The 25346-nt window shown below is 38.0% G+C and overlaps 2 protein-coding genes across 4 annotated transcripts in view; both read right to left on the bottom strand.

The window, feature by feature from the left end:
* The window catches only part of atg2a (autophagy related 2A), a 35204-nt gene extending 26345 nt beyond the window's left edge, over positions 1 to 8859 (bottom strand). The window contains exons 1-7 of the mRNA XM_073854533.1: positions 8231 to 8859; positions 7622 to 7784; positions 4846 to 4995; positions 2871 to 2973; positions 2263 to 2401; positions 1951 to 2169; positions 1636 to 1738 (exon numbers count right to left, since the gene is read on the bottom strand). Of these exons, the coding sequence (XP_073710634.1) occupies positions 1636 to 1738; positions 1951 to 2169; positions 2263 to 2401; positions 2871 to 2973; positions 4846 to 4995; positions 7622 to 7784; positions 8231 to 8401 (1048 nt within the window). The 5' untranslated portion in view covers positions 8402 to 8859. The remainder of the gene's footprint in view (positions 1 to 1635; positions 1739 to 1950; positions 2170 to 2262; positions 2402 to 2870; positions 2974 to 4845; positions 4996 to 7621; positions 7785 to 8230) is intronic.
* Positions 8860 to 9324: 465 nt separating this feature from the next.
* nxf1a (nuclear RNA export factor 1a) lies at positions 9325 to 25306 on the bottom strand. 3 transcript variants are annotated; one of them, XM_055178891.2, is made up of 22 exons: positions 25156 to 25305; positions 24107 to 24160; positions 22435 to 22573; positions 22178 to 22307; positions 21876 to 21959; positions 21525 to 21629; positions 21272 to 21352; positions 19251 to 19320; positions 19055 to 19143; positions 17599 to 17706; positions 17367 to 17476; positions 14912 to 14948; positions 14579 to 14647; positions 14445 to 14500; positions 14249 to 14353; positions 13893 to 13951; positions 12647 to 12762; positions 12507 to 12561; positions 12360 to 12432; positions 12069 to 12257; positions 9768 to 9828; positions 9325 to 9536 (listed from the first exon to the last, which is right to left on the bottom strand). In XM_055178891.2, exons 1-22 carry the CDS (start codon positions 25226 to 25228, stop codon positions 9498 to 9500), a joined length of 1902 nt encoding a protein of 633 aa, XP_055034866.2. In that variant the 5' UTR covers positions 25229 to 25305; the 3' UTR covers positions 9325 to 9497. The 3 variants fall into 3 exon arrangements, 2 of the variants coding, with proteins under 2 accessions (XP_055034866.2, XP_055034867.2); XM_055178892.2 differs by having other exon boundaries at positions 12519 to 12561; positions 25156 to 25304; XR_008637536.2 differs by having other exon boundaries at positions 9466 to 9536; positions 9768 to 9862; positions 25156 to 25306.
* Between the last annotated feature and the right edge of the window lie 40 nt (positions 25307 to 25346).

The following is a 25346-nucleotide window of genomic DNA, read 5'->3' on the forward strand; positions in this document are numbered from 1 at the left end:
CGGATCTACAATTCAGTTCGGCAACACATGAAACAGTTCGTCCCCCATTGAAAGTGAATGGGAAGCGTTACCGCTTACGCCCCATGTAAATGTAACGTTAAAGGAATAGTCTACTCATTTTCAATATTAAAATATGTTATTACCTTAACTAAGAATTGTTGATACATCCCTCTATCATCTGTGTGCGTGCACGTAAGCGCTGGAGTGCGCTGCGACGCTTCGATAGCATTTAGCTTAGCCCCATTCATTCAATGGTTTTTTTTAAATCCGCTTAGAAAAGCGCTACGTTTTATTTTGTACCACCAAACTTGCTCGTATAACTACTCGTCTTAAATAGGAAAAACGTTGATGTGTTTGGTCACTTCTAACTTTATCTCTGATTGGTACCATTGAATGAATGGGTCTAAGCTAAATGCTATCGAAGCGTCGCAGCGCGCTCCAGCGCTTACGTGCACGCACACAGATGATAGAGGAATGTATCAACAATTCTTAGTTAAGGTAATAACATATTTTAATATTGAAAATGAGTAGACTATTCCTTTAAGCTCAAATTGCACTAAGAACATGTTTATTAAAAGTGGTTTCAGCTACAGATAATCACCAGTCTTAGTCACTTTCGCACCGCTTAGTTCAGGATCTAATTTACTAAAATGAGTACTGGGGCGATTTCTCAAGAAAATATTCCACACCAATTCCACAATTTAACTTCGTGTCATGCTAATTTTTTCCTTGAGTTTAATATTTTCACGCATTTAAGACAAATAACGAGTGTTTTCGGGGCCACCCAATTTGCATTGACCTGTGCCAATTCGCGTCTTTTCATTGACTTTGTATATCTGTACTCTTGGGTACGCTTATGTTGCATAACATGTTCGTAAAGTGAGTAAAACTGTATATTTATAATTTATAATGTGGCTTGAGATGTTTTTATAGCATGCTTTTGGCCAATAAACATACCCTTACGTTACTAATAGTTTGCCTTGTGCCGTTTATACTCTACTCTGGAGTAGGAGCTAATTTAGTTCCAGCAAAGTGTGGTACGGTACTAAAATCATTCAAAACATGTAGTACCACAAATAGTCAGGGAACTATGAAAAGGTTCCGAGGCCGAATTATCGAGTCATGATTGGTTCTTTTTGCCATAAAGGGGATCGCACACCGGCCGCACAGCTCAGTGCCGTGCCGTAAAAAAAAAAAAAAAAAAAAAAAACGAACACATTGTTTTCCATGAGTATACGCTCACCGGCGCCACCAGATGGCGCCTGTCCTCGCCGCCCAGTTGTGACTTAGGAAGTCGCTCAAATCCATGTCGCGCCACACAGCGTTTAACATTAAATAACATCATCTTTGTCCCAAATCATTCATCATGCATTTTGAAATAGACGCTATCTGACGAAGCTCGCGCTATATTATGTGCACTTCCGGTTTACAATACCTCCAAGTTGTCCTAGACGCGACTCTGAGCTGCGCGGCCGGTGTGTGACTCCCTTAAGACGGGACTTTTGTCAACAAAGTGGCCATAATGAGCGTTGCATTGTCTCCTATTCATAGTAATAGATATTGGATGTAACAAGATTGAGCACTGCTTTGTCCAAATCTCTGTGGCACATGACCACATTCAGGTAAGGATCGTACCTGATGTCTCTATGCAGAGGGCAGATAGGAGGTCCGTCAGGTGAGTAACTTGAGTAGGGGAGAGCAGCAGGTGGATGCAACCAACCTTACCATCCAACTCAAACTACGAGAAGAGAGACATCATTAAGCTCCTGAGAGATTTAAACGGTGCAAATGACTGAAATAAGATTCAAACTTATCAAAATGATTCATGCACATTGAACCAAATCATTAATTTAATCATTTGATCACACTGATTCAGAAGATTTATGTATCTTAGATGAAATGTTCTCAAACCTTTCTTATACATTTATACTTTTCTCTGTGAACACGAACCTTGGGTCCAGGCAGCATTTCATTTTGTTTAATTTTGACCGTTGTCTCTATAAATCCTGAGCATTGTCCAATCAGCAGGGGCTCAGGGGGCTTCTGGGATGGTAATGGATGAGGAGGTTCTGAAGCATCATCTACTACATCTTCATCCTTTTCATCATCCTCATCTGACTTCTTCGTGTCCTCCCTGCTGTCCACCATAACATCAGAATGAATCAGCCCCTGTAAAATATGAAAGAGGATCAAATAACCTTCAATTTCAAACCCTAGTGATGCTTTCCTGGTTGAATAAATGTTTTGAATATTGAGTCTGACCTGCGTTCCTCCTAAGGTCTCATAGAGAAGTTGTACAGAGTTAAGCTGTAGGATCTTGTGCAGGAAAGCTGGTGGCTGGTGGATGTCCACAGGCACTGTCTGGCTTGAGTCTCTCACAGCCTCATCACAATAATCCACCCTGCAATACCGCACACCACCACCAGAGATAGAACAAGGCTCAGTCACTATTAAAGTAATGAACTTGGGTGTGTTTATAAGAAACTATGATTATATGTGTCAATGAAGATGTCACAACAGTGTTTCCAGTTAAACTTGTGAATCGACCTAAAGAATGTTAACAATCTGGAAGGTATTTAACAGAAAGTATGCATTTTGTTATGCCAATAACAAAAAATTTTAACAGCAACCTTAATTTACAATACACAAGCAAAATCATATCTAAAAATCACCTACATCAGTCAATATTAAAGATATCTAGGTTATATTTTCACAAAATGTACATTTTTAATTTTCTGCAGAAAACACACAAAATCACATAAAATTACTTCAGCTGGGTTTTTACAGACAGAGTCACACATAAAAAATAAACAGACAATACTGTTTTAGATGCATCACTAGAGTATTTGGGTAAAGATGTAATTGCTGACCGTTTGATGCGCATCTCTAAGGCAACCCCCGTCTCAGCATCCAGGGGATGGTGTTCTACTCGCACGATGGTGTCCAGGAAGGTGACTTTAATTCGACGAAGGACTGCAAACATACAAACAGGCCATTGAATCTAAATATGTCATGACAGGCAGTAATGATTAACTGCTAAGAGTTTTTAATGGCTGATGCTGATATCTAGACAATGGCACAGCAGAATTGAATAATAATAGTGCATTATTACTGACATTATTCGCTTATCTTGAAAAGTTGATTCTGGTTGGTCTATTACGGCATGATGTGGTAAAATACTGTATCCCGAGTAGGGGTGGCACGGTTCACAAAACCCTCGGTTCAGTTCGTATCACGGTTTTAGGGTCACGGTTCTCGGTTCAGTACGGTTCTTGTTGTTATTTTTTCTTTTAATTTTTTAACGTTTACACCTGTAATATTTAAATCCGTCTCTTTTGTCCACTTCTGACCACTTCTGTCTTGATTACTTTGAGGGGCAATTTATGAAATAAGATCGCGCAACTTTCACACGCTAGCAAAATGAAACTACGCGGAAATCAGCCGCTTTCGTTTTATCAATGTAAGGCTAAAAATAGCGCTGTTCACCGTGTGTTTGCGGTAGAAGTCAGAAAAGACGTAAAACAATTGTGTTCAGTACCTCAGATTAGATAAATGAGCGGAGAGAAGGCTGTCGCGTGTGGCTGTTCAAACACATTAAACTTATAGTTTCAGTAGTTTCGCGCGATTCGCGAAAGGGAAACACGCTATTTGAGGTAACTTACAGGGCACGAGGCTACATACATGGTGCATGCCATAAACCATCGAACCGTGCGACGCACACACGCTCCGAACCGAGACAAGCGAACCGAACGGTTTGGATTTTTTTTATGAACCGTGCCACCCCTAATCCCGAGTAAGTGTACTAGGTCAGCATAAAGAATAATCGCAACTAATTGTTCGCAGAAAAAAGTTTTGTTTACATCATATGTGTGTGTACATGTAATGTATAATTATGTATATATAAACACACACACACACGTATAATTTAAAGAAAAAATTAGGGCTGTCAAAAGATTAATCGTGATTAATCGCATACAAAATAAAAGCTTGTTTCTGCATTAATATATGTGTGTGTGCACTGTGGATAACTATTTTGTATATAAAAACACACACACATGCATGTATTTGAGAAACATGTACGTGTGTGTGTGTATTCATATTTTGATATATTTTAGATTATATAAATAAACAAAAAATACATAAATAACATTTTTCTTAAATATATACATGCATGTGTGTATTTATATATACACGTAATAATTACACACAATACACACACAAATGTATTATGCAAACACAAAAGTTTATATTGTATATGATTAATTGCGATTAATCTTTTGACAGCCCTAGAAAAAATATATTTATAAGTATATATTTATATATTAAATATATAGCATAAATTATATAAAAATATTAACTATATATACATATAAATATTTCATAAATATATATGCCTGTGTGTGTGTATTTTTATATACATAATTCTTATACACAGTACACACATACATGTAAACAAAAACTTTTATTCTGCAAATGATTAATTGCGAGCAATCCGTATGCAGCCCTAAACTGTACAGATTTTCTAAACAATTTCTTATTTAATGAGAGATGCATGAAATCTGAATTTCATGCATCTCTCATTACTCCACCTTGTATTTTTTTGGCGAATAGACAATATAATGTACTCTGTTTTGATTGATTTTTATTACACAATACTAACCACTTTTTTCACAGAGGTTTTTAGACATGAAGTGAGGAAAACTTGTACCACATGAAACTAGATATGGAAGACAGCCATGAATATATGATATACAGGCAAAAAAACTCTCTTAATGTAATAAACTCCAATCAATCTAAATCAGTATTAAAAAATGTTGATCAACATAAAATCTGATGGATACACACCAGTCTCTATGGTCTGTGCAAACATTTCCAGCCCCTCCAGCGGAGCAGGTGGCTCTTCGGACGCCTCGGGTGGGTCCTTCAGGCACTCCTGGGCCAGCTGCATGCTGGACGTCATACACGAGGACCATCCTTGGGAGTCCCAGCTCCCATCTAACAGACACTTTTATTTAGTAATTTTCCTGTTTTAAAAATGTCTGCAAAGTTACAAAGGGGTTCTGGTTCATCCAATTGTTGTTCTTTATTGTCATTATCGGACTCTGGCTCAAAACCATTGACAAAATTGCTGTTTACACCTAATAAGCTGAAGTTGGCTGTTTGGTAAGGGGTGGGACATCTCAAAAGCATGCTCTAACAGAGCTACAACAGAGAGAGAGTCTCAAGCTGTGTCCGAAAAAGCCCCCTTCATAAATACGTAAATACCTTCATTCACTATTCTCTACATTAGTTCACTAATATAGCTCACTCGAAAAAGTGAATCAAAACAAGTGGAAGCGCTGCAGTGCGGGTGCCACTTTCCGCCGAGAAATAATTCGCTGCGTGTCTCAGTGGACAAACAGTGACTATCTGCGAGTGTACATCGGTTGTACACTTATTATTGCAGTGCATTGTGGGGTTAAATGAGTGCACTCAATAATGTCCACTATATGTTCCCTCAACTCGTGCACTATTTAAGGGTATAGGGGGGATATTTCGGACAGAGCCAGAGACATTTGGGAAGAGAAGTGCTGCAATAATGTACAAATAAGACTTTTGTAAAAGGAGATAATAGGACTTCTTTAAAGGAATATTCCATCCTCCTAAAAGAAAAACCCAGACAATCTACTCACCACCATGTCATCCAAAACGCTAATGTCTTTCTTTGTTCAGTCGAGAAGAAATTATGTTTTTTGAGGAAAACATTGCAGGATTTTTCTCGTTTTGATGGACTTTGATGGACACCAACAATTAATACTTAACTCAACACTTAACAGTTTTTTTCAACGGAGTTTCAAAGGACTATAAACAATCCCAAACGAGGCATAAGGGTCTTATCTAGCGAAACGATTGTCATTTTTGACAATAAAAATAACAAATATCCACTCTTAAAGCACAACTTCTCGTTTAGATCCGGTCGTGATGCGCAAGCGTGACCCGACGCAATACGTCATGACGTCAAGAGGTGACAGAGGACGAACGCGAAACTCCGCCCCAGTGTTTACAAGTGTGGTGAAAGAGGACCGTTCCTACGTTGTTGTATGTCAACTGATACTAATTAATGTCTTTGTGGCAGTTTATTGTTTAAAATGGTCCACAAATGTGCGTTTTATATATGTAACACGTGACCTCCCTACGTCACTGCGCATTTGCGTTAGGTCGCGCTGGACCGGACCTAGACGAAAGGTTGTGCTTTGGAGGTGTATATTTGTTGTTTTTGTTGTCGGGGATGGCAATCGTTTTGCTAGATAAGACCCTAATGCCTCGTTTGGGATTGTTTAGAGTCCTTTGAAACTCCGTTGAAAAAAACTGTTAAGTGTTGAGCTAAGTAACAAGTGTTGGTGTCTATTAAAGTCCACCAAAATGAGAAAAATCCTGCAATGTTTTCCTCAAAAAACATAATTTCTTCTCGACAGAACAAAGAAAGACATCAACATTTTGGATGACATTGTGGTGAGTAAATTATCTGGATTTTTCTTTTAAGAAAATGGAATATTCCTTTAATGCTTCATTCACACCAGCTGCGGTAGAGGCATCATGCGCGAGTGATTTCAATGTTAAGTCAATGTGAAGACATGTTGACGCACGTCTGGAGGTCTCACGGCGGAAATGAGTCGTTTAGTGCAGCGCGGTAGACGAGATTCCGCCTCGTTTGCGCAAATGGAATGAATTGAGCATTACCGCGGCAAATGCGCGAGTTAAAATGTTTTAACTTTGGCGGAAAAACGTGCAGTGTTAACCAATCAGGAGCTGGCTCTAGAAGTGACGTGATTACAGAAAGTGAGCAGATTCGCAGAAGGCTCTACCCAATGACGCGAATTTCCACATAATGTCTCAGTTACTAGAATTTCACGCGCGAATGAAGCAAGTAAACTCAAACTGTTCAAACTAGGTACGGTAGATGTGAATTTGACGCCTCAAACGCGGCTGGTGTGAACTCATGGTAAAGGGGGCATTTCACAAGACTTGTTTAACAAATCTGTGGTGTCCCCAGAATACGTGTGTGACGTTTTAGCTCAAAATACCATATAGATAATTTATTATAGCATGTTTAAATTACCAGTAGGTGTGAGCAAAAATTAGCAATTTTTGGGTGTGTCCTTTTAAATGCAAATGAGCTGATGAAATGTGAACACTGATTGCCATAATGGTGTTTTATTGAAACTCATTTGGGTGGTCAATTATTTCCTCTCTCTCTGCACTAAATGGCAGTGTCGTGGTTGGATAGTGCAGATTAAGGGGCGGTATTATTATATTAAGATCCCGTTTTGACATCACAAGGGGAGCCAACTTTCAATGACCAATTTTTTTCACATGCTTGAGAATGGTTCACCAAAACCAAAAGTTACTGGGTTGATCTTTTTCACATTAGGTTGATAGAAGCACTGGGGACCCAATTATAGCACTTAAACATGAAAAATCTCCCATTTAAGGTTACCAAAGAATTTACCAGAGCTCTGGATGGTGAACTGGGATTGGAGAGTATTTTAATCAAAAAACACCACATACATAAGTTATGATAACATTTGGTACTCCTCTATATTAAGTAGCAGTTCAGACAGCTTTATAAAGCCCTACTTACTGTTTCTGTATTTGGGTCTGCATGTTATTTGCAATCCAGTGACTTCAAGGGTGCAGTGGTCCGTCACAAGTGCCGCCCAGGGAATAGTCACCGCTATGCTGCTCACAAAACCTTCGACAATCTCTAGCGGAGCTCCTAAAGACTCCAAGAACTCATTGACCGACTGAAAGAGAAGATTTTTGTGTTAGGGGATCTAAAGGTGAACATCTGGCAACCCGCAAAAACAAAACAGGGAAAACATGCCAAAAGAGGCGGTGATTGTAAAACAAGCAAAGGATGTTGTGGTTCGTGTAGCTCAAATTGTGTTAACAGTGTGTATATGTTGTGGGTTTTACACACACAAACATTGATAAAATGTATCATACTGTATGTAGAGTTAATCTGGATTAAATGTAACCATGTAAAATGGTGTGACTGATGACAACTCCAGAAACAGACAAAGAATGTGAAAGTTGAAGTTATCAAAAACACAAATGACGTCACAAGTGCAATCTAAAGTTGTGTTGATCTCGAGTGTGTCCAGACATTGCGAAATACTGGCAGGACAAATGAGAGACACATGATGGTGGATATATCTTACAGAACAAGGCCTGGACATGTCTCACTTACCCAAGCATCCAAGTTAATCTCCCTAATGACACCGCTGCCATTGTACAGGTCCAAACTCAGCTGGTCCAAACTCAGTCTCTCCTCCAAGAAGTGGCCCAGGTAGTGCTGCAGGAGGTACCGACAGGCCCGTTTCTTTATTGAGCCCGACCAGGGGAACAGCCACCGAGACATAGGGCCACGACAGACGGGGAGAGGGAGCTGAGAGGTGGCGAAACAAGAGACCAGTCCTGCATAACAGATTTAAGAGCCCTCGGTATTGTGTGCAGACGAGAAAAACGAAGTGAACGCGAGATGAGATGGACGAGACCGTCTAACTTCCTATGCTTTGACACCAAAATGCCCCGAGTCTTCGTGTTTGGACCTGGATTTGTGCTAAGCGGGTAGATTATACAAAGCAACCCGACGCCCTGGTTCTTCTTTTAATCACAAATGTCAGGGAAAATACGCGACGGGTGCTCTACGGTCCTTCTGAGGCAGTGGGTTCACTGGGTTGTTTATTGTTTTCATACTAGGAATGAGCGAGTGGCGTCGTGACGTCACAGCGACTAGAAGAACACGGAAGTTGGACTGCAGAGCCGCCGCCATCTTGGGAAGGTCAAAATATAAGCAATAAATTAAATCACACTTGATTGGTTAAATATAATAGACATTTAAAGCTTTTGCTTTACTAGACAGAGATTTCTATATTGTCTGTCTGTCTGTCATATATATATATGAACAGTTTATATTTGTCTACAAAATTAATTTCGTGCCTTCAAATTAAAATCTTAAGATCACATTTTTTATGATCCTCAGAAACACAAATTCAGTCGTGTTTTTCTTGATGCATGTTTCTTCTTTGCTTTCTCACAGTTTTAACACACATCTTGTGATAATATACATAAAAATCTTCTTTGATCTAACTGACTTGAGGTACTCAGTTGATGCAAGTCTTACATAGAAAACCTGAAGAAAATGTGCAATAAACGTAAACTTTATTTCCATGTAAACATCCATGTTAGCGTTTATTACTATTAAGTAAAACAAAAACACATGTATGATGAACATGACAATTAAAACAGAAAAAGTGCTTTTTAAAAATAACAAAGAACCAGTGGCATTGTGTTATTTATTCAAGTACAATCTGAGGTAGAGTCTTTAAAGAATAAATGAAACACAAAAATAAAACAATGTAAAACAAATCTCTGCATTTCACTTCAGTCTGGCATCACAAATTCACTGTTAAACAACAAATTAAAACATGTATTTTAATATGAATTTCAATCATTTACTTTATGAATGCTGCTTCAGGAATCTTTCCTTGTTCCTACAAGAGACACAAAACATGTGAATGGAACAAGAAGGCTATTTTCATGTCCCAAATGAATGTGATAAGATTTCCAGAAGCATCGTCTACTTCAAAATAATCTAAGCATGAATCAAATTGTGGAAAATTCTGCTTAATTCATGTGCAATTAAACTAAAAATCTGAATTTATGTTGTAATATGTTTAGAAGTCATGAGTAAAAACAATTTAGTATCTTTGCTTGAACATTACCTTCAGATCTGTAAAAATCTGTGCAGCTCGGTGATAATCCCATGCATTATCTTGCAGACATCTAACAGCAACACAAATAACTTCAACACACAAGCCTTAACAAGATACACTGTATGGGGTGGGCGTAATGATTGAAATCTATAAAACTACACAACACAACTAGCCTAAACTATTTTTCTCTCTTTCTCTCTCGTTCTATGAACAGCTTAGATGCAAAACACGGGCATCTAACATGTTTTTTGTAAATCAGGGTTCCCACACCTTTGAGGGAATGTTCCATTTTCTTAAAAGAAAAATCCAGACAATCCACTCACCACCATGCCATCCAAAACGTTGATGTCTTTCTTTGTTCAGTCGAGAAGAAATTATGTTTTTTAAGGAAAACATTGCAGGATTCTTCTCATTTAATGGACTTTAATAGAGCCCAAAATGTAATACTTAACACTTAACAGTTTTTTTCAACGGAGTTTCAAAAGGACTATAAACTATCCCAAACGAGGTATAAGGGTCTTATCTAGCGAAACGATTGTCATTTTTGACAAGAAAAATAAAAAATATGTACTTTTAAACCACAACTTTTCGTCAAGGTCCGGTCGTGATGTGCCAGCGTGACCCCACGCAATACGTCATGACGTCAAGAGGTCACAGAGGACGAACGCGAAACTCCGCCCCAGTGTTTACAAGTGTGTTAAAAGAGGACCGTTCCTACGTTGTTGTATGTAAACTGATACTAATTAATGTCTTTGTGTCAGTTTATTGTTTAAAATGGTCCGCAAATTTGCATTTTATATATGTAACACGTGACCTCCCTACGTCACTACGCATTTACGTTAGGTCGCGCTGGACCGGACCTAGACGAAAAGTTGTGGCTTAAAAGAGCATATTTTTTATTTTTCTTGTCAAAAATGACAATCGTTTCGCTAGATAAGACCCATATGCCTCGTTTGGGATCGTTTACAGTAAAAACTGTTACGTGTTGAGTTAAGTGTTGGTGTCCATTACAGTCTATTAAAATGAGAAAAATTCTGCAATGTTTTCCTCAGAAAACATAATTTCTTCTCGACTGAACAAAGAAAGACATCAACATTTTGGATGACATGGTGGTGAGTAAATTATCTGGATTTTTCTTTTAAGAAATTGGAATATTCCTTTAAGGACCTTTCAAAGTCCAATACCCTCAAATTCAAGGACTAAATATAGGGACACATTTCAAGTGAGAGCAAGGTTACATCGTTTTACCTTTTAAGATACATTGTTACAGTTCCCTTTCGAGGGAACTTGCGCTGCGTCACTGCGGTGACACTTCGGTGACGCCTCCAGGGGTAAGTGAGTGTGAATGTGTTTATCAAATTCTTAACGACAAAGACAGGGTGATGCGGGAGCCAGGAAGTATATCGCTATCTGAAATATTACCAAAGACGACGTTACAGGGACACAGGAAGTATGGCAAGGAAGACGCAGCGTCTCGTTCCCTTCTCAGGGAACAACAGTTACATACGTAACCCGAGACGTTTTCATGTGTCAAACACAACTATGCAAATAAGCATTTTGTATGAATCAACATTCACATACAGAAGATATAAGCATTTAAAGCAAACAGTTTAGCATGTGTGCTTAAAAAGTCTAAATATTTTATAATATTATCCTACACTACACAGGGAATAATATGGAGTTTTTTCCAGAAAACTTTTTGCATAAAATAAATTCAAGCACTTTCAATGACCTGTATCTATGCATGTATATTTTCAAAAATTTCCCAGGGCATTGAATTTTTCCCCCCTTATTCACAAACTTTCAAGGAACTGTGGGAGCCCTGGTAAATGGGCATTCCTTTCAGACTATTAGGGGCGTTTTCCCAGACAGAGATTAGACTAGTCCTAGACTAAAATAAAGTAACAACTGTCCAAACTAATAACATCTATTTTTAACATATCTTAAAATACATCAGTGCCCTGTGTTTTGCCTCAAAATGGACACAAGTAATGTTTTTAGTAAGGCATGTTTGTAAAAACTAGTTATATTTCCCAGTTAAACTAAGCTCTAGTCCTAGTTTAAGATTATTCCTGTCCGAGAAACCACCCCTTAAAGAGCACCTATTACATTGCTAAAAACAACGTCATTTTGTGTATTTGGTATAATACAATGTGTTTGCATGGTTTATGGTTTACAAAACACATTATTTTCACACAATATCATTATCCCATTTTTGACAGAGCTGGCGTTTAGCGGCTTTTGCATCTGAGCTCCTCATATAGTTCTGGTCCCTCCAGTTCAGTCAATATACAGAATTTCTGCTCTTACTTTTGAGACCATTCCAGGTTCATCTGCGAGCACCGTGAGAAGGCAGAGAGCATTTCTTGCTGGGATGCCGACAGGGTGGAGGCTGGGTGGCTGCTTGAGGGGGTCGGGGCTGGTGGTGCTTTAAATGCTTGCTGCATCTCCACAGATGAGGCCGTCCTCACGTAGAGCTCATCATTGACTATGCACAGACTGCAAAATGCAATGAGGAGGAATAAACGTATTCATATGGAAAGGATATCTTCTTATAAGTTGCATCAGTATCTGTATATTCACTAATGTGCCTTTTCCTACCCAGAATTCGGAGCAGGAACTGTGATAAATGCTCTACTAAATCCCCTCACAGATTGTTTCGATCCACCAATAACTGAAAAGAGGACCATTTTTCTTTTTAGGATGAACATTCACTGCTCTTATAGATTATATATATATTTTTTTTACCACGAGCCTCACCGTCTTTGAACAGTCCACTTACTGTGAACGCTAACAGAGTGTTCTGCAGAAAAGATAAGATGGCATTCATTTGTGATAAAAGGAAATCTGTAAACAAGATGTTTAGCGACAGCCTATAAAGAACTTACCGTATACGTATTGACATCCACAGTAAATGAACTCATGTCGTGCTGGGTCTTCGGCAGTTCATTGAGAAAGGCGACCACATTGAGCCGGGAGCGTTTTAGGTTGCGGATCCGTGTGGCTGTAAGCATAGGATTCAATATTAAATAAAGTAAGATTTTAACTTCAAAAAGACATTTTTAATTTCTTTCTATCCACCTGTTTCTCGAAAACGGAGTGATGTGACGTATTTTCCTTCCTGCGCGAGACTTCCGGTTCAATAGCCAGCCGGTAGAAAACAGTGTAGTGGGAGCACACATAAAACTTGATTTTATGAGTTAATATTTACTACACCTGCCATATATGAACCAGTGTGAGATGAAATTAAGAAGTGTCTTGATATATGAAGATATATTCAATCATTTTGAGTTGTTGATCGGAAGTGACGGATCTTCAATGCGCAAATATAAAAGCACAGAGACATACCAGTATCTTTACAATGGGAAAGTCAGTCGAGTGTTTGTAACATGCAATTAACCAAGACTTGAGTGTTTTTAACTTTTCAGGGGCTGGTTTAAAATGTCACAACTGTTCCTCTGATTTGAGTTTTTTTTAAACTGCAATTTTTAATGGACTTTATGGCGACACGTTGAGCTTCACGCAGTCTGACACAGTCAGCAGTATCTTTCTCATTCAACACATTGTAAGTTATTAAAAAAAAAAACCCATAATAAACATATTAAACTACTTCATGTATTGAGTATTGTTTTCGTTTTATGAAAATATTATTACATCACTTGGAGGCATGAGCCTATGAAATTATTTGCTTGCTTAAAGTATTTGCTTTTCATTTAAAACATAACAAAAGTATGCGCAAACACATTACAATCTATTATAAACATTAACTAAGCAGATTATGTTGTATATTTTCGGTACTGTAATGGCATTTTTGTAATAATTTATAGTAGCAGAATAAATAAATCTGCAGATTTTTATCAGCATAATATTAGTTGTTTTTAAACAATTATTGTATTTATTGTTTACTGACAGTTTCTATGAAAGGTTTTACTGGATGGATTTGTAAATACAGATCATGAGTGCATGTGCGCCACATATACATTCAGTTCTTGTGCATGGATTATGGTAAACAAATGTTTTGTAGAGATTTACTGCGTTTGTATTAGCTAATATGGCTCAGAGATGGCGGCGCCCCCACATTTACGTCAAGAAACAGGTGGATGATTTGCAAGTTCATCAGGGTGTGAAACTTACAAGAGTCAGTGATCTGCTTAAGATTGCGGTTATCATCATGATACTCTCCTAACATGCACCTGGGAAAGTGACAGGACATTAAGTAGTGACAGCAGCGTCTCTGTTTTTAAACAATTAGGCTGTTTCTGAACCAGCACTTAAACTGCCTTGGTGGAAATGGGGCATATGGGAGAGGATGGTGACCGCCTCATTCACCATCCACTCCCATTATAACCAGAAAACCCAAAACTGGATCTGTGTTTAGGTTCTGAAGAACAAAGATATTGGGGTTTCAAATGACATAAGGGTAAGTAAATAATGACGTTGTCGTTTTTGGGTGAACTATCCCTTTAAAGTGATAACGGGGAAATATTGACCTTGTGGGATTGGTTAAGGGTGGCAGGCTGATAGAGAAACAGGCTCCATCATGGTAAGCGTTCATCAGCTGCTGTCTGTTTCCAGAGTCATACAGGCTGTAATACCTGCCATGAAACAGAAAGCACACATCAATGCTGGCAAAAGTTTCTTAGGAAAATCATTAAGATGGCCACACATGAAAACACATTGACTTACTGTTGTAGAAAGCGCTGAATGACACTCATGATTTCATCTGAGACTACATAGCTGCTCTGGAATAAAAACACATATTGTCAAAAACACAACATAGACCTCCTTCACATCGATTTAAAAGTGACCATTTCATTTACCTTACATGGAGGAAGAACTGTGTTGGTTTCAATACCAAAACTGATGGGAGGTGGAAGTGCATGACCGTCCTACAGACACAACAGCATTACAAAGAGAAATTAGTGGCATTCGCTTTTTAAAATTCACTTTTATTCAAATCTGTCTGTTTGAACAGGATATTTACTGAGAAAAAAGTAGGATGGGACTAGATAAGGATGGAAGTCAGATTCGATGAAATTGTATCCTTGACAAATTAATGATTGCCAGACTTTATATCTGATAAACACAAAGTGTTTGACTGCACAACTGAGTTGAGTTAATTCAAAACATTATCGATGCAGAAAAAAACTCACCAGTTTACAAAGCCTGGGAAATCGCTCACGCAGTGCCCTGTTAAAGACGACAATAAAGACAAGAAGAAAACGTGATGTACCCGACCCACAAAAGGAAAAGATAAAAATTAAACCCACCCACATTCAAACACATAAAAAGCATGTTTTTAATATAAGCATGTTTGTCATTGTAGGACTTTACTGGTTTTATGAAGTTTTTATTACATACTGCTGACGCTCTTCGTCGTTCTACGACGTGAGATGAAGAGCTAAAGTCTCTCTTTTTCCGTGCTTGTGCATTCAGAAGACAAACACTCATCGCCGCCGCAGTGTGTGTTTTTCATACACTGCATGGTGTTCAGGATGTCTTGATTTTAAAAGATAAATGAAACTTGTAGTGCTGTATGTTTTTGCGTCTTTCTCTGACACCTTAAATGCTTTTACCAACATGTTTGCTGCATTTGCGCACATGTCACTCTGTGCTGACTAACTTACTATTTAACTCTTTCCCCACCATTGACGAGTTCTCGTCAATCTGCAATCCCCCCTTTATCCACCAGGTGGATTCCGCACCTTATAAAACCCGGAAGTATTGCCCTAGGGCAGTGCTTCTCAATTATTTTCTGTCACGCCCCCCCTAGGAAGAAGTAAACATTTCGCGCCCCCCAACTCTCCGCCGCGACTGTAAATAGTATAATTTGTCTATAAAATGACACATCTGCAAAACATTGTATCCTTATTAACATTAAAGAAAACACAAAAATAGAAATATCGATCAACTTACAACAAAGAATAACTTTATTAACATTGTTTTTTAGCCTTTAACAAAAAAAGACTTAAAATGCATCAATTTGCCTTAAAAAAAAACAATCCTTATTTAAAGTATAATATTTTTTGACCATTTGATACTGAAAAATTAAATTAAATATAATCAATAAATATTAATAAAAAAAAATAAGTGGCTTATCAGCGTGACAGTGCAAAAAAAATCACTTCCTGAAAAAGTATTTTCCCCGGGGTCTTGCGTGCCCCCCTGATGTTACTTCGAGCCCCCCCTGGGGGTCCCGCCCCACTATTTGAGAAGCACTGCCCTAGGGCAAACAGCTGTATGTCCGTGTATGTTTTAAAGATCGCTCAGCATCTGATCTCTTTCAAAAGTCCTTCACAAAAATGGAATTATCTCAGCTTTTTGCTCAAAATTTTGTGTGTTTTTGATGAAACCTACACATATTTGAGATGTGATAAAAACAGAAGGTAGGATGAAACAGATTTTTTTGTTTGAAAGCAGAGGGTCTGTTCTTTTAATTTATATATATTATGTTTATATATTTAAAAAGGAGCATTTTCTGGAAGGCATTAAACTTTTGTAAAAATCATGAAAAATGCTGGCTGCAAAAGAGTTAATTACATCATCAAAGACCTTATGGCTCAGAAAAAAATTATTTGACGTTTTCACTTTTCCAAGCACCGAAATGTTTTTTTTTGCCATTTTGGCCAAATAACTTCGGATGCCGAACATTCGGTGCATCCCTACTCAAAACCCCACCTCTGTCAAAAACAAGATAATGCTGTCAGCACATATTACATTCATTAAATACTTTCGCTTCAAATCCTCTTAACTCCGGCCCTCAAGCATTTAAAAATACCAGTTTATCGGCAGAACTTATCGAGAGTCTGATATAAAAAATATAAAAAAATAATTTACAAGAAAACATGTCAGATGCACTTCGAGGGTTTTGCATTTGAGCTCTTCATATATAGGACAATAAGCCCTTTTCACACAGATATTTACATGGAAAATGCATCTGGGATTGGTCCAGTATCGTTTGATTCACACTGTCAATGATTTTCCGCAATCTGTGCATGCATATACACACATACCGTAAAGATCCTGTAAACACACAGACTTAAAGTCCTGCACTAGCTAGGTTTTTTCACAGAAGTTTGCTAATCATCCGTGATTTTTTAGTTTATGACAAGATCATAAGAAGTGTGTGATGTGCTGTTCTGTCATGCTGGTGAATGATCTTAGCTTTAGCGCAGATAGTGATGAGCTTCTTAATCTCTGCCTTAGTCCAGATTGCCAAAATTTCTCGTTGTGAATGTTGATCTGCATTTAAATCCCTGTGCCAAAGAGCTTAAACTTTAACTTCTTGTTGCGATAACGTGGCATGCCCCTTACGGCATCGTTTCTGTGTCAATTTTACAGAAATTTATTGGGACCAAAATGCTGTATGAATGGGGTTATAAATGCCATTTAGATTGAAAGTATAGCTTCACAGGCCCATGCGTAGCATAGCATAAACCAAATCAAAAGTAAATGCTATGATGGGATGAGGATTACTAAAAACTGATAATCCTTACTTATGAATTTCTTTTGAATGAGCCCATGCAGATCTTGACCCATGAGGGATTTCAAAACTACTGTAGTTACTACCAACAGACCTAAAATTCACTTTTGGACACTCATACTGACCTGATATACGAGGTCTGATCATCAAAACAATCACACAGAGGGTTTCTGTCCAACCAAAGCTCAACCAGCCCGAGACCTTTCAGATTATTGAGCTCCTCCTCAGACCTCAGCTACAGTCACATAGAACGAAATATCACAGATGACAGATGCTAATACATTTAAAGATTGGAGTAAACTAACAGAAAATAAAGAATTAAGTAAGATAATAATTGTCAAAAAAAGCACCTCTCACCTCATTACAAGACAGATTCAGTGACTTCAGATTCGGGGTTTTCTGCACCAGATCTGCAAGAGCATTCAGGTGAAACAGCATGTTGTTGCTCAGATTTAGAGACGACAACTGTGAAGGGTGACAGAAAGAGAAGAGACTTTTTACTCCAATTTATCCAAAGCAATGTATTTGTCTTAATATCCGTGCATGACCCGAGATCACCCTGAGAGGGCTGACAAATGTTTTCTGAAATCAAGATCCAAGTTATGCCAAATCTCACGCAGCCGTTTACCAGAGAAATACAATTGTAGGGTTATTTATTTAACCCTTTTCAGCAGCTGGATGTTTTGATCTCCTATTTATGTCCAGATATTGTGGCTGAACTTTAGTGGAGTTTCATAGTAAATGTCATGGATCTTAAAAAACCCTTATTTTTTCATGTATACATTGAACTATATTTATGGCGAGAACCAGTTAACAATAAAAAATGAAGATATTTAATATTACCAAGATATGTCACTGGTAGGGGTGTCACTTTTCTCCAAATCCTCGATTCAATTACATTTTCGATCCTAAGGTCACAATTTGATTCGATTCTCAAAAAAATTCTATGCCATTAATATTTATTATTATAGTTTTGCATTAACATGCACATTGCGTGCTTTTTCTTGCATGGGGGTTTAGAGCTTGTAGAGAGAGGATTCTTTCTTGCACGCACATGGACTTAATGCGCACGTCTTGGACTCCTAGCATCTGAAATAAATGCAGCGCATCATGCAGCTGCACTTCTCTCTGTCTCACGTGCACACGCTCTCACATCTGTCCGAATTTTAAACGTAAACTAAAGTAGTAATCCTTACGTATTTTTTCAGTTTTATGCGTTTCATGCGAGTTGAAGCAAACTATCCCTTTTGTTTAAAATATAACCCGCTCTTGTGCACGTGCAGAGAGCTGCGCTCTGTCCGAAGTCAGATGACTAGGTAGTAATCCCGTTTATGATATGCATTTCAAGGAGTTTTAGCAATCCCTTTTTTTAACATTTAACATCCCTTGTGTTTAAAATATAAATCGCGTTCCCCTAACCAATGTTTTTAAAGGCACCTCTGAGAGTTTTTTCCCCACTTGGCAAGCCGACCGGACGTGACATGGGGGCATGGCAGCATCGACGATCCCATTTTTCTTCGAAGTTCGAGGTTGTGACTTAATTTCGATCAGTTTCGATTTAAAATTGTAAAATCGAAATCGTGACACCCTTAGTCACTGGTATTGATATGAATGGAGGAGGTTGTAATGGTTAATATGGCTTTAGCAAGACCTGGAGGCCTCCGACTTAGTCGGGCCTCGAACCGAGAATCTTCTTGCTGTGAGGCAATAGTGCTACCCATTGAGCCACTGTGCTAATGTAAAAAACATAAATCCAAGATACATGCATGCGATGTAAATTCACAAAATTTGACCTGCTGTTGTGCAATCTTACCGCTGGGATATTCTCCTCAATGATTGCTAACACAGCCTTCACGCAGTTGTTTTTGTTCAATGTCACCTGAATTTTCTGAGAAACCAAGGCTGGCGGGGGGAAAAAAAGTTTGCAAACATTTAACAAATTCATCAACCAAAAAGGTATTTGTTAATTGCAGTATTTTGGCCAATGTTGGGATGCTATTAAGTTTTACTTGGATCAGTGTGGATGCTGCTCAGATCAAGACACTTCTGGGAGACATCAAAACGTTTAGACATGCATTTCTGTGAAACAGAACCACAATCAGAAGTATTAAAGAGCATCTATTTCATTGCTAAATAACAACATTATTTTGTGTATTTGGCATAATACAATGTGTTCACATGGTTTATAAAAAAAAACACATTTTCCACATACCCTACATTTTTGTAGCTTCAGATTTCCCTGTTTTCCTGAAACGCATGGATTTTGTACAAAACTGTTCCTGATTGGCCAGCTAATCTGTACATTGTGATTGGCCTTAAAACCTCTGCCAGATACGTCAGACAGAAAATGTGACGCTCCTTACCATGTTTGAAAGATTCGCTCACAATGCAACGCTAACAGAAGTTAAAGGTGCAGTGTGTATTTTTTAGTGGCATCTAGTGGTGAGGTTGCAAATTGCAACTAATGGCTCAGTCTACTGCTCACCCCTTGCTTTTGAAATGCATAGAAAAGCTACAGTAGACGCCACCAGAAAAATGTGTAATTGTCGGAGAAAACCTAGTAAAAAAAGTTTGTCCGTTAAAGGAATGGTCTACTCATTTTCAATATTAAAATATGTTATTACCTTAACTAAGTATTGTTGATACATCCCTCTATCATCTGTGTGTGTGCACGTAAGCGCTGGAGCGCGCTGTGACGCTTCGATAGCATTTAGCTTAGCCCCATTCATACAATGGTACAATTTAGAGATAAAGGTAGAAGTGACCAAACACATCAAAGTTTTTCCTATTTAAGACGAGTAGTTATACGAGCAAGTTTGCTGGTACAAAATAAAACGTAGCGCTTTTCCAAGCGGATTTAAAAGAGGAACTATATTTTGTGGCGTAATATCACTTTTGGGAGTGCTTCGACTCGGCGCAGTAACACCCTCCCTCTCCCATTATGAGAGGGAGAAGGGGAGCGGACTTTTCAGGCGAGTCGAAGCACTCCCAAAAGTGCTGTTGCGCCGTAAAATGTAGTTCCTCTTTTGAATCCGCTTGGAAAAGCGCTACGTTTTGTTTTGTACCACCAAACTTGCTCGTGTGGCTGCTCGTCTTGAATGGGGGGAATGTTGATGTGTTTGGTCACTTCTAACTTTGTCTCTAAATGGTGCAGTTGAATGAATGGGGCTAAGCTTAATGCTATCGAAGCGTCACAGCGCGCTCCAGCGCCCACGCGCACGCACACAGATGACAGAGGGATGCATCAACAATTCTCAGTTAAGGCAACAACATATTTTAATATTGAAAATGAGTAGACTATTCCTTTAAGGGCTTCTGTAGAAACATGGTGGCACAAAATGGCGACTTCCACATAAGGGGACCCTCTGTGTATGTAGATTAACACGTCTCATTCTAAGGTAATAAAAACATAATGGTTCATTACAAAAGGTCATACACCCCTGATAATATGTTTTGTATATTATTTTGCATTTCTTTTAAAATTGCACACTGCACCTTTAACTTACAGGCTGTGAGTCAGAAGCGAGAGGAATTATGATAATGTCGGTCTTGTCTACATCACCAATCTCAGGAAGTAAACTGTTGCCTACAATCCGTGTGTTTGTTGTAATCCAAATAAGACCTACGTTGGAGACGATAACTCATGTCATCGTTTACTTTAGGCTTTGTACCGTTTGCATATCATTAACAGGAACGAATACACACACACCAAAGGAAATGTATAATCGTGAATCGGACCATTGGTGCTCTTTAAGGCCAAAGTATGGTGAATTTTTGTATGCGTACGCAAGGGTGCGGGTACAGCATGCGTGAGACAATTTTCGTCATCAGAATGCGCATGTGCTGAACGTCTGTGTACGCGTACGAGTCAAATAAACTATACTTTGCAATGTTGTGTGTTCGACCATGCACGTACCTTTGCATACATGCAAAAAACAGACTATACTCCGGGCTTTAGTATAACAAGAAGCATGTCTAACAAAATAATGTGTTTTTAAAGCACATTTTCATCAACAGCAGTCATTATAACCTTTAAATGCTTCAGATCTTCTGGCTTCAGGCTGGTTTGTTGCACAGGAAAACTTGAACAAGGGTTTGCAAAGACAACCACCTGCAAAACAAGCATGTCAATGCTCTAAAGATGTCAAGACAACCGGTTTTAGTAAAACTTTGCTAAGATTAAATAAATGTTTCATGTTGACTTTAATCATCAGCCTTGATTAAAGCCAAATAAATCCAGTAAAGACAGAGAAGAGTTTTAAATAGTAGGAATGATACAGTACTTTGTAACCCTCGCTGTCTGTGATTTTGCGTGACAGTCTGCGCAGGGCGCTGGCAGCGGCTTCATCCTCCACATAGAAGTGAACGCTTTGACCTGATGTGCAGTACTAGATACAAACACAATGAGACATCATCACCAAACAAACACAGATTTTAGTCACAAAGCAGTTGCAAATACTAGCAGGGATATATACGATTTAAACTAAGTGTTGACCAAAACTCGAAAAGAATTATAGTTAAATTAAAATATAATAAAGGTTTTAGATTAATAAAAAGGCAAGTACACAACACTTCACACATCAAATAAAACTCTGCTGACCTCTGGTGGATGTTTTACATCTGCGATTACTTACATGTAGTGGCTTGAAAGGTATGGGACTGTGTGTCTGAAGTGATGATATTAGCCAATGCTGCCTATATTTCTTTGCACGTGGTATCTGTGTAGCAGACATAAAGATCTTATGGACTCATATCATTTAAATCAATTACAATTCAAGATCACAAATCTTTAAATCCATTGCTGGACATTGACTAGTTTCATATCTGAAATTCAGCACTATTTGTTTAATATTACTGGTTAGAATGGACCATGAGGTCATTTTCTCATTTTTGATGTAAAATTTAAATAAACTGTGTTATTCTGTTTGATTCTTACTGTAATCCTAAAGATCGGTCCTCCTCTTCCACCTTTTTGTCTTCCTCTCCATGCACCTCCCCTTCCAAAATTCTTAAACTTATTTCCCCCTCTTCCCCTTTCCGTTTGCCCGTCTCCCCTCCAGTTAGACCTAGGCAGGAAAATAATATTTTTTAGCAGGTTAACATGGAGTGAAAATTAAACCCCAACATTTAGACGACACAATCACAGTAAAATATTTCCCACAGTCATGTTTGAGACTGCTTATACTGGCTGACCCATCAACGCTGCCACCCGGAAACCTGCCACAAGGTCCCAACTGCCTTGGTGGTTTGGCACGCCAGTGAGAATGGTTCCTGAAGGACCTATAACCTCCACGGTTAAAAAACTGCTGATTGTCATTGCGACCATAATGCTCTGTAATGCAAAACAAAGTGCATGTGTGCATGCAATAAACCAGTACAGTGAATAACATGTGTTTAGTTTATTACATAAAATAAATCATAAAAACTATTTAAATTCAATTCTATTTCAGTGTTTTTCATTGTTGCAACAACTTAAGTCACGTGCCTATACAGTAAGGTGACCAGAAGTCCCCATTTTCCGGGGACAGTCCCGTTTTTGGTGTTCTGTCCCCGACTGAAGCTGTCCCCGGAAATGTCCCCGTTTTACAGCACGTCCAAAACAACCAGCAAATACACAACCCGATCAGCATGTAGTCTTTATAGTCCCAGACCGGAGCAATCATGTAATGATTATTTTCACCAGCAGAGGGGGCCGCGAGCTACACTGATTTCTTAGTTGAGCTTCTCTGATTTAGCGAAGAAAATTTACTAAGAGACACATGAGAAAGCGTCATCAAGTTATCATCAGTCAAAATATAAAAACAGTCAAAGTTACCGGGGGTTAAGGTACTAACTACTCATGTTTAATTAAAATAATAAATCAATGAAGTGAACTGATCACAGCATGGTACCGAGCATTTGTTTTGTGTAGGCTTAATATGTTTACATTTTGCATTATTTCCTCTGTTCTTAACGTTTACTGTGGGTTTACACCAGATGCGAGTTCAACGATTTGCGCGAGTAGGTTGCATACAAAGTGGGGCAATGCGAATGACGCGATATGGGCGGGGCGTTTGCCGTGAAAACGCGCTATTCGCCTCAAACGCGTCTTCGCCCAAGTTGAAAACCCAAAGTTACAATGCTATTAAATCAGCTGAAGTAGTACCTTATAATTAAGTTTTGATAAGGTATGTCATATTTGTGCACAGAATAAAAAAAGGAAAAAAAACTGATTTATGCTACAGAAATTAATTAGATTAGAAACACAAAAAAATTACTTTCTTACTTAGTATTGAATTACTTTCTTACTAAGTATTTTTGTCTTGTTTAGTACAAATATTCAAAAATTCTTAAAACAGGATTCATTTCCTTGATAAGCAAAATGACCCAAGAAAATAAGTCTAGTTTTTAGACCAAAAATATTACATTTGCAAAAACAAGCAAAACAATCTTACACCATTGGACGATTTTTTGCTTGTTTTAAGCAAAAATTCACTTCATTTTAATATTTTTTTGTCTTAAAGCTAGATTTTTTCTTAGAGGATTTTGCTTATGAAGAAAATGCATCTTGATTTAAGAATTTTTCAGATATTTGTACTGAAAACAAGACAAAAATACTAAGTAAGAAAGTCATTTTTGCTGAAAATGTTTCGTCCCCAGTCCCCATTTTTTTATTTACAGATAACAACAAATACGATTTTAATCATATTAAGACCATTGGGCTAGGAAATGTCCCCGGTTTTCATTTAAAAAAATCTGGTCACCTTACTATACAGAAAATACAAAATAAATAAATAAATAAAGAATTTAAATAGTGCAGTTTTAGCTGTTCATATAAAGTATGTGCACACGTAAACAGTGTACTGTAGGTTGCTCATATACTTACCTTTCAGATTGCCATCAGTCCTCCACACCTGTCTCACAGCAGGACCATCCGAGTCTGAGGGAAGGGGACGAGACGATTTCAGACGCCAGGGTAGGACACTTTTGCTGTATTTTTTGTTCATTGTTCCGCCATAATTAAACTACAAACCTACTGATTTTTTTAAAAATTCAAATTCTATTAAAAAGCCGCATATTACCTCGCTTGCTTTATCATACGTTGAAGTGCTTTTAAAAGTCAATAAGAATTTTAACCGCGTTCTGTTTAGAAAACAACTATACTGTAGCGAACTACTGTTCCCATAATGCCTTGCGCCAAAACGAATTGCCACAGAATGCACTTCCGGATTTCTTAGCTAGATAATTACCAAACAATTAAACTTTAAAAATTGTTTTATATAGTTTTATATTATATTATACGTATAAATTGCTCATGTTATACCTTCTGTTAAGTTAACTGTTTTGATGTTGGTTGAATTTTTTTCGACCTCAATTATCAATACACGTGAACGTAATATATAAAATTACAAACGAACGGATAAAAAAACACATTTGGAAATATTTTTACATGAATTTACAAATAAAAAGATAAATATTATTAAAAATCAGTACTTGGAGTGACGTCATAGCATACTTCTTTTACACCATTTCTTTCAAAATTATTTTTTTTCTTTGGCATGCTTTGGAGTATTTGCTCGATGTTGCAATAATGCAATTTGTATAATTAATATGTGAAGATAAGCGTAGGCCTACAATGTTTAATCAAACCTGTCAATCGCTGCAATATTTAACGCTAATACAATATTAAACTTCTGGTGTGTTTTAGTTAAAGTCACAAACGACTCATAAAAAGCATAAATTATAGTAACTGGTACCTGAACGACTAGGGTAAACACGTGTTAACACCGACAGATTTAAAGCGTAGGTCTACGATGTTTAATCAAACCTGTCAACCACTGCATTAATTAACGTTAATACAGTATTGAACTTCTGATGAGTTTTAGTTGAAGTCACAAACGACTCATAAAAGGCATAAATTATAGTAACGGGTACCTGAACAACTAGGGTAAACACGTGTTATCACCGACAGATTAGGGTAATTCTTCCGGTAGCGAGTCATCATCATGCCCCCATTAAATTGATATCTGACACATGCGCGGAATCGCGTGCTCTCACCGATGCACGTGGCAAACTGAAAACGTTACTGTAGCTAAGCAGAAATGCGCGTGCTTTACCATAGACAT

Source organism: Misgurnus anguillicaudatus, chromosome 16 (assembly GCF_027580225.2).
Source record: "Misgurnus anguillicaudatus chromosome 16, ASM2758022v2, whole genome shotgun sequence".
Lineage (NCBI taxonomy): Eukaryota > Metazoa > Chordata > Actinopteri > Cypriniformes > Cobitidae > Misgurnus > Misgurnus anguillicaudatus.